General features: G+C 51.7%; 1 protein-coding gene across 1 annotated transcript; it reads right to left on the bottom strand.

The window, feature by feature from the left end:
* Positions 1-215: 215 nt before the first annotated feature.
* On the bottom strand, positions 216-8,418 carry PGAM2 (phosphoglycerate mutase 2). The gene is made up of 3 exons (XM_054494778.2): positions 2,615-8,418; positions 2,343-2,523; positions 216-419 (listed from the first exon to the last, which is right to left on the bottom strand). The coding sequence occupies exons 1-3, from the start codon at positions 3,026-3,028 to the stop codon at positions 253-255; spliced, it is 762 nt and encodes a 253-aa protein (XP_054350753.1). The 5' UTR covers positions 3,029-8,418; the 3' UTR covers positions 216-252.
* Between the last annotated feature and the right edge of the window lie 916 nt (positions 8,419-9,334).

The following is a 9,334-nucleotide window of genomic DNA, read 5'->3' as shown; positions in this document are numbered from 1 at the left end:
TCAGGGTCACCACAGGCTTGTCCTGACTGCAAACTCATGGAGTGGTTGCAGCCCTGGCTCAGTGTCCTGATGACTAGGGGTGGGTAACTAGGCTCCTGCCCCTGGTGACACAGGTATGGAGTGGGGGAGGGTGGGTGGCTGCACCCCTGGTTCTGGAGTCCCCACAGCTGATGGTGGGGTGCACCTGGCATGCACGGCTGCACTGGACTCCAGGCTGTGGGGGGAGGTGCCTTTATTGCCGAAGCCCACCCCTCACTTGGCCTTGCCCTGGGCAGCCACAGCCTCCATGGCCTTCCGCACCGTTTCCTCATCACCCAGGAACTGCATGGGCTTGGTGGGCTTCAGCTCCTTGTTCAGCTCATACACAATGGGGATCCCCGTGGGCAGGTTCAGCTCCATGATCGCCTGGTCTGACATCCCTATGCCGGAAGGAATAGGTGTTCTTAGCCCCTCTGTCCCCAGCCTGTTCACACGGCAGACACTATGTGACCTTTATGGGCCACAGAGCCAGTTCCCCTGGCACCAATTCCTTGCCAGCCCTGAGAACGAGGCCACAGAAATGTTGCCGAAGGTCAAGGCGTAACTGAGTTAGACCAAGCAGCCTACAGAAATAGCCCAGTGGTGAAACAAATGGGGACTTCAGCCCCACCCAAGTGGCTATGATCTGTGGTGGTACTGTCCATAGTTCCCTCAGCCCAGTGTGACTCCAGCCAGACTGAAGTTGAGGGTCAGGAAGGACACCCGCCCTTTGGTTTCTTTTTTTTCTTTTCTTTTCTTTTTTTTTTTTTTTTTTTTTTTTGAGATGGAGTTTTGCTCCTCTTGCCCAGGCTAGAGTGCAATGCCACGATCTTGGCTCACTGCAACCTCCACCTCCTGGGTTGAAGCGATTCTCCTGCCTCAGCCTCCCAAGTAGCTGGGATTACAGGTGAGCGCCACCACACCCGGCTAATTTTGTATTTTTAGTAGAGACGGGTTTCACCATGTTGGTCAGGCTGGTCTCAAACTCCTGACCTCAGGTGATCCGCCTGCCTCAGCCTCCCAAAGTGCTGAGATTACAAGTGTGAGCCACCATGCCCAGCGCCCTTTGGTTTCTAAAGTGCTCTAAATTCTAGACATCCTGAACAGAGGAGCAAATGCAGAATGGAGCTGGAGGAGGGACAGGGAGGCCGAGCGTGGTCGAAACCTGACCCTGCCTGCCTCCTGCAGCCCCTGAGCTGGGAATAGCAGCTCGACCTTTGATATTCGCCCCACTCCACCCCCCCGCTCCGTGCAGGAGGGTGTAAGAAAATGTTCTCTGGGGAGTCAGGGGCTCCCCTGAAATCCCTCATATTCACCACCAAAAGTGTGTCCCCTTTCCCCAAACCAGGCTGTGGGAGGGTCATGGGGCTGCATGAAGTCTCCGGAAGCGGGAGGAGGCAGGTGGTCCTTCCCTCTGCCTGGCCCCAGTGCCAGGTGCCAGGTGTCTGTGTTTGGAGTGGGCAGGCTTGGGGCTGGCTGGGTCTCCGGGGCCTGCTGGTCTGGGTGCTCTGGCCAGCCGCCCATCGGCCCTAGGAGCAGGAGGTCTGGGGCACACCCTTCTAGCCTTTCCAGGACTCAACAAGCTTTGAGGTCATTCAGATGCTAATTTAGACTGCCCTGGTGTCAGAATACTAAGGTGGGAGGTGGAGTGGAGGTGCCAGTCACTCTGGGCAAGGCCTCACTGCGCCCATGCATCCCAGGCCCATTTGTCAGCCCTTGCTCTTCAGTGGGAGCCCAGCTACAAGCCCAGAGTCTGGCCACTCCATAGTCCTGCACCCCTCTTTTGATTGGTCTTTCCTTTGCCCAGGGAGGGGCTTCAGAGGGATAGGTGGTGAAGCTCATGCAGGGATACTGAGGACCTGATGGGGGAGGGCCCTGCAAGGGGTCCAAGCCTACATCAAGAGGCATTCAGTACCAGGGGGAGCTCCCCACCATCCCGGAAAAGGGAGAGGCCCAGAGATGGAGATGGCTTGTCCAGGGCCCCACAGTAAGCTGGGATTTGGAGCCAGATGCTCTAAGCCCAGCCCTTCTGTTTCCTAGCTGGGTGTCCCTGGGCAGATGCCACCTTTGGAGCCTGCCCCGCCTCGGGACACAGCGAGCTTCGAGTGCAGTCATCCCCTGTGGAGTGTGTCCCAGTTACACAGAAATGGGGAAAATTTCACAAAACTAAAAAATGGCTTCTCAGCCCTCCTTTTTCAGTGAATGATGTGGAGCCCCACGCCTAGAAAGCAGCCTGGTCCATGGGCAAGAGCCTTTGCTGAGATGAGAAGCCAGCTGGAGCTGCTGCCCACCCACCCTGCCCAGGCTCCTAAAGGCGGCCTCACCTTCCAGGTGCTTGACAATGCCCCGCAGGCTGTTCCCGTGGGCTGCAATGAGCACTCGCTTGCCAGCCTTGATCTGGGGAACAATCTCCTCGTTCCAGAAGGGCAGGGCCCGGGCAATGGTGTCCTTGAGGCTCTCGCAGGTGGGCAGTTCCCCGGGCTTCAGGCCTGCGTACCGACGCTCCTGGGGGACACAGGCACGCTGCTTTCCCTCCCAAGCCAGTGGGCCCCCACCTGACTCCCCACCCTGCAGCTTCCCAGCGGAGGCAGCCCACCTTGCTAATGGAGTTGTAGTAGGGGTGCTTCTCGTCCATCGGGGGCGGCGGGATGTCGAAGGAGCGCCTCCAGATCTTCACCTGCTCCTCCCCGTGCTTGGCGGCCGTTTCCGCCTTGTTGAGGCCTGTGAGGCCCCCATAATGCCGCTCATTGAGGCGCCAGGTGCGCACCACAGGCAGCCACATCTGGTCCGTGCTGTCCAGGATGGCCCAGAGGGTGCGGATGGCCCGCTTCAGCACCGACGTGTAGCAGATGTCAAACTCCATCTTGGCGTCCTTGATGGCCTTGGCTCCCCGCTTGGCCTCCTCGGTCCCCTTTTCACTCAGCTCTGCATCGAACCAGCCACAGAAACGGTTCTCCTGGTTCCATGTGCTCTCGCCGTGCCGGACCATCACGAGGCGGTGAGTGGCCATGGTGGCAGCAGGGACCACAGAGGACTCTGGACGGGGATGGCTGCTTCCCAACACTCCCAGCTTTATAATAGTGTCTTCCCAGCCCCCACCCCAGCCAACTGCCAATCAGCATTCCAGGCGGTGGCAGGTGACCAGTAGCTGAGCTGCTGGGGGCCAGGGGAGTGTGCAGGCCAAGAAGCTGTGCTTAAAATAGCCCCACGCATCCACCAGCTCCTGGCCTGGGTTCAGGTGGCATGTCCATAACCAGCTGGCACCCAGAGCCCAGACTGAGTGGGGCTGCTGGTCAGGTATGGGCATGAAGGGCAGACAAGTCTGGGCCAGGGGAGATGGGGGTAGCAGGGACAGAGGGGCTCTCCAGGGCAAGGCTCAGTGGCCTCGTCAGCCATTCTCTACTCAGACAGAGGCACAAACAAAATCCCAACCCCTTTATCCTGTGATTGGCAGCCAGGCTAGGAGGGGGCCCTCAGCAGGCAGAGGAGGAGAGCCAGAGGAGCTGGTGCAGGCCACAGCTTTGCGGAGAGGAGTCTGGCCTTGTGGAAAGTACCAGGCAGCAGCAGCAGAATGGGCAAGGGCTGGGGCTGAGCCGGGTTTCCTGGACAAAGGGGGAAAGGGCCCCTGTCTTTCCTCTGGGGTCCCTTTGTCAAGGCCTCATCCATACATGCCACATGCTCCCACCCTATCTGCCCTCACCCAAGCCACGCTCACCCTCCTAGCTGAAACCACCTTGAAAAGGAGAAATCCAAGGGGGTTTGGGGGTAGGACTGAGGACTGTCAGAAGTCTTGATTGTTAGGTAAATGCTCCGCTTAGCAGGAACCCACAACGTAGGCTGAAGGGTGGCATGGAGTTGAGTCCAGGACCAAGACTTCTGCATTCAGGTTGGGGGGATGAGGGCCACCAGGGCAGGGAAGAGACAATGAGCAATAAAGTAACAGTTGGGGGGGCCCTAATGAAGGGGCTGTGGCCAGACCCTTGGGCATGGGCCCCACCCAGGGCCTCCCACCTCCTCCCACCCCAGTGACCACACTGTGACCTGCAACACTTCTGATAACAGGAGAGCGTAGGTGAGAGGCCAGCAGAGGGACACCACTCTGAGACTTGGATCTGAGTGTACAAGAAACCCTCGACAGGCCTCCCTCCATCCCTGCTGGCCCACCTGGGGAGGGGCTCCTGGCTTGGGGCCTGTGAAGCTGAGGCTCTGTACCCAAAGGTTGGCACACAAGTCCCAGTGGGCAAAGTCCTGTCGGCTGCCGGGACCCCCAAGGCTGGCAGGTGGAACCCATCCCTCCTAGCAGTGCCATGCGCAGGTCTCACTGTTCCACACTGATCCTGATTGAAGCCACGTCTCCTCATCTGCTTTTGTCCCTTTGACCAAAAGAGTTGACTCACTAGCCCAACTAAACATGACTGAGGACCAGGCTCTGGCAGTCCTACAGGGGTCAGACATGAAGCCCATATTTCAGTGGAGGAGGGATCGTACCAGCAGCTAAACATGCCTACCGTAGATAGCACCAGATGCTAGGAAGGGAGGACCATAATGTACTGGGAGAGATGGGAAAGGAGAGGCCAGGGACAGCCCTGAGGTGACATGTGAGTGGAAAGAGCGGAGTGCAAAGGCCTCAGCTATGATGAGTCCTACAGGGAGAGCAATTCAGGTAGAGGGGTTGGCAAAGACCCAAGCCCTACAGAAAGCAAACAAGCTGGGGCAGCGACCATCAGGGGCACTTGGCAGAGAGGTGGGCTTTGTGTCCCAACACAGTGGGAATCACTGGAGACTTTGAAGCATGGTCATAGTTTCAAGTCACTTGCAGCTGTGTAGGAGTGGAAGTAGAAGCTGAGTACCCTGCAGATCTCAGCAGCTTTGATGAGAACAAGGCCGCTTAGCCAGGGCTGGGTGCAGAAGCAGTGGCAAGGATCCCCCAGACCTGGGAGACCTCACTGCCAACCAAGCAGGAGGTGTCAAAAAGGAAAGGGGAGCCCAGAGAAGAGCTGGACTTCGGGGAAGCAAGCCCCTGCTTCTGACCCTTGGCTCCAGCTTGACTCTCCTTTGATTCATTTGACAAGTAGTTGCTGGCCTCTGCAGTGTGCCAGAGCTTTCTTGGAGGGGTACAGGGGTAGGAAAACCAAAAGCCACCCTCGGGGCCTCCATCCAGGAAGGCATGGCATGGTGGGCCGCGAGGAAGGCTGCTGAGTCAACAAGGTGGTCCCAGGAAGGTGGAGGGAGCATCTTCCCATGTCTCTCCCGCTGACAGCCACCAATCCTGGACAGATGCAGGAGCAGCTGTCAGTAGGCAGATGAGAAAAGGAGATCAGATTCAAAGTTCCGCAGAGAAGTGGTGAGGTAACCAGTATTGCCTAGCCTGGACACACAGGCGGCTTGAAACCTCAAGTGCACCAACAGAAAGAGCTCCAGGAAGAATCAGAGGAGTGGGACGTGAAGCCCCTCGAGGTCAGTGAGTTGGGGGAATCCCTCCAATTTTTCCTTTATTCTCTACCCCAGCTCCTGGGCAGTAACATGGAGGTGGCAGTGGTGGCACAGTGATGGTAGTGTGAGTTGGGTAGGCACCTGAAATCTGAGAGGGTAACGCTACCCTCTGCCTAGTGGAGCCATGGCCCCAAAAGCATGGGGCAACCGCCTTCTGCGGCTCCTTTCTGCCCCTGTGCTGGGCCCTGGATGCAGTTTCAGGGAGTATGCAGCAGGGTAGGGAAAGAGCCCCATATTTGTGGCTGGAGGTCTTGGAAGGGATGTCGCAGGGAGCTGTTGTGTTTCAGGAAGAGTACAGAGAAGGGAGAGATGAAGTGAGTGATCCAATAAAGTGATATGTGAACTCATCGGCTTGCTGCCAAGCTGCGCACAGGGCTGACCCTAGATGCACATCGCAGGTCCCAGACTGACCGGTGTAGACACAGGACTAATGTGACTAGTAGTGCAAACACTTTAAACAGTCAACATTCTGCTTAGGATTTAAACAAGGTCCAGAGTCTCAACATAATATTTAAAATATCCAGGATATAACCCAAAATAACCAAGAGTATGAAAACCAGGAAAATCTCAACATGGGAGAAAAGATGATGATCAATACATGCCCATCCTGAGATGATTCGACTATTGGAATGATCAGATACAGACTTTAAAGCAGCTATTTATAACCAGCCTTCAGAAAGGGTTGGTGAATATTCTTAAACAGAATGGAAATGACAAAGGATGGAGTCCATAAATTTGATGATAGTTTGGAAAAAGATATAAACTTACAAGCCATGAAGCTCAGTGAACCACACAACTGGATAAATTAACAACAAAAGTCCAAGCTTAGACACATCATAAAGAAACTTCTGAAAACTAAAGACTAAGAAAAATAAGATCAGCCAGAGAAAAATGATACATTTCATTCAGGTGAACAATTCTTTGAAAGGCTGGATCTTCACCAGAAACTACAAAGGCCAGAAAGAAGTGGAACATTTTTAGTTTTGAAATAATTGTCACCCAAGAATTCTATATCCAGTAAAAATTTCTATTTTACTGGAATAAAAGAATGAAGTGAAATAAAGACATTCTCAAATGAAGGCAAGCTCAGGAAATTCATAACCAAAGAATCTGCTTTAAAAAAATGTTAAACCAAGTTCTTCAGACAGAGGAGATTACTGGGGGAAATTCAAAACTTTGGGAATGCAGGAAGAACATCATAAATGGCAAAAGTCCACATAAATATGAAACTATTCTTTACTTCTTTAAGAGTTATGTGATGGCTGAATTAAAAGTCATGATACTGTCTGATGGAGGCTTCAATGTATATAGATTTAAGACAACTAGAACATGAGGGGAGGAGGGTGAAGGGACCTAGATGGTAGTGAGGTTTCTACATGCTACTTGAAATGGCAAAACATTAATTCTAAATTGACTGTAAGAGCATGTGTATTTGGCCGGGCAGGGTGGCTCACGCCTGTAATCCCAGCATTTTGGGAGGCCAAGGTGGGTGGATCACCTAAAGTCAGGAGTTTGGGACTAGCCTGACCAACATGGCAAAACCCCGTCTCCATTAAAAAATACAAAATTAGCCAGGTGTGATGGTGCATGCCTGTAATCCCAGCTACTCGGGAGGTTGAGGCAGGAGAATCGTTTGAAATCGGGAGGCAGAGGTTGCAGTGAGCCAGATTGTGCCATTGCACTCCAACCTGGGCGACAAGAGCGACCATCTCCAGAAAAAAAAAAAAAAAAAAGTATGTGTATTAGAACCCCTAGAACAACCACTATGTGTGTGTGTGTTGGGGGGGGAGTGTGTGTGTATAGGGAGAAGGAGAGATAGGAGGGAAGGAAAAAAGGAAAGAAGAAACAGCAATGGAAAACAGGGAACAAACAGAAAACAACATAATGGTAGATCTAAAGCCAAACACTTCAACAGTTGCATTAAACATAAATGCCCTCATCACGCCAATTAGACATATTATCAGTCTGGATTATAAAAACCTAATTCTATGCTGTCTTTAACTAAGTAACTCACATTAAATATAACAGGATACAAGTAGGTTAAAGTAAAAGGTAACAACTCATTCTCTGAGGGCAGTATTACCCTGATACCAAATCCAGACAAACAACCTAAGAAAACTACAGACCAACCTCTTATGAGTACATATGCAAAAATTGAGAGTCCAGGGAAAAATCCTTCACACTATGGTTAATTGATTTTTGACAAGGGTGCCAAAATAATTCAATGAGTAAAGAATAATATCTTTAACAAATGGTGCTGGGACAACTGGATTTCCACATGCAAAACAATGAATCCCCACTTTACACTCATATAAAAATTAACTCAAGGCCGGGCACTGTGGCTCACACCTGTAATCCCAGCACTTTGGAAGGCCGAGGCAGGCGGATCACGAGGTCAGGAGATTGAGACCATCCTGGCTAACACGGTGAAACTCTGTCTCTACTAAAAATATAAAAAATTAGCCAGGCGTGATGGTGGGTGCCTGTAGTCCCAGCTACTCGGGAGGCTGAAGCAAGAGAATGGTGTGAACCCGGGAGGCGGAGCTTGCAGTGAGCCGAGATGGCACCACTGCACTCCAGCCTGGGCAACAGAGCGAGACTCCGTCTCAAAAAAAAAAAAAAAAAAAAAAAATTAGCTGGGCTTGGTGGCTTGTGCCTGTAGTCCTAGCTACTTGGGAGGCTGAGGCAGGAGGATTGCTTGAGCACAGGAGTTTGAGACTGCAGTGAGCTATGATCATACTACTGCACTCCAGCCTGGGTGATAGAGCAAGACCCTGTTTCTGGGGAAAACAAAGAAACAAACAAACTATAAAAGAAAGCAAAGAAAATCTTTGTGATTTGGGGTCAGAGACAGGACTCCAAAAATATAAGAAAAAAACTGAAAACTGGATAAATTGATAAACTGGACTTCACAAAAATTAAATACATTTACTATGGAAAAAAGCAGTGCTAAAAGAAGAAAGATAGTCTACACACTGGGAAAAAATATTTACCAATCACCATAGTGGCACATAAAGAACTCTCAAGATTCAACAGTAACAGATGGGCATGGTGGCTCATGCCTGTAATCCCAGCACTTTGGGTTTTGCCATGTTGGCCAGGCTGGTCTCGAACTCCTAACCTCAGGTGATCCGCCCACCTTGGCCTCCCAAAGTGCGGGATTACAGGTGTGAGCCACCGTGCCTGGCCAACAATTCCATTTTTAAAAATGAGACTTGAACAGCCACTTCACCAGTGAGGACATAGAAGCCAGTGAACAGATGTTCAACGTTATCAGGCATTAGGGAAATGAAAATAAAACCACAGTGAGCTACTGTTATGTACCTACTACTAGAAAAGCTAAAGTTAACAAATACTCAAACTATCAAGTGCTGACAGGGATACAGAGCAACTGCCTACTGTGGTGTTTAACTTACAGGGGTGCTCACAACGCTGGTGGACTGCAAAATGACAGACACACTTGGGACAACAACTTGGCTCTTATGAAATAAACATACTTACCAAATGACCCAGTAATCCTGTGCCTATTTACCCAAGAGAAGTGAAGACCCATGTGTTACACAAAAACCTGTACATGCATGTCTGTAGCAGTACGATTCATAATCTCCAAACCCTGGAAACAACCCAGACTTTTTTTCTTTTTAGGCAGACTCTTGCTCTGTCGCCCAGGCTGGAGTGCAGTGGCACAATCTCAGCTCACTGCAACCTTGGCATCCCAGGTTCAAGCAATTCTTATGCCTCAGCCTCGCATGTAGCTGGGAATACAGGTACGAGCCAACATGCCCAGCAGATTTTTGTATTTTTTGTAGAGACGGGGTTTCGC

The sequence above is a fragment of the Pongo pygmaeus genome, chromosome 6, assembly GCF_028885625.2.
Source record: "Pongo pygmaeus isolate AG05252 chromosome 6, NHGRI_mPonPyg2-v2.0_pri, whole genome shotgun sequence".
Taxonomy (NCBI): Eukaryota; Metazoa; Chordata; class Mammalia; order Primates; family Hominidae; genus Pongo; species Pongo pygmaeus.
Note: the sequence above shows the minus strand (reverse complement) of the source record. Positions and strands in the feature narration are given on the sequence as shown.

Bases quoted from the DNA above. Each gene is read 5' to 3' on its own strand.
- PGAM2 (XM_054494778.2), bottom strand. From the start codon at position 3,028: ATGGCCACTCACCGCCTCGTGATGGTCCGGCACGGCGAGAGCACATGG. The intron at 2,524-2,614 runs GTGGGCTGCCTC...TGTGTCCCCCAG, and splicing joins ACTACAACTCCATTAGCAAG to GAGCGTCGGTACGCAGGCCT. The intron at 420-2,342 runs GTGAGGCCGCCT...CTTCCGGCATAG, and splicing joins CATTGTCAAGCACCTGGAAG to GGATGTCAGACCAGGCGATC.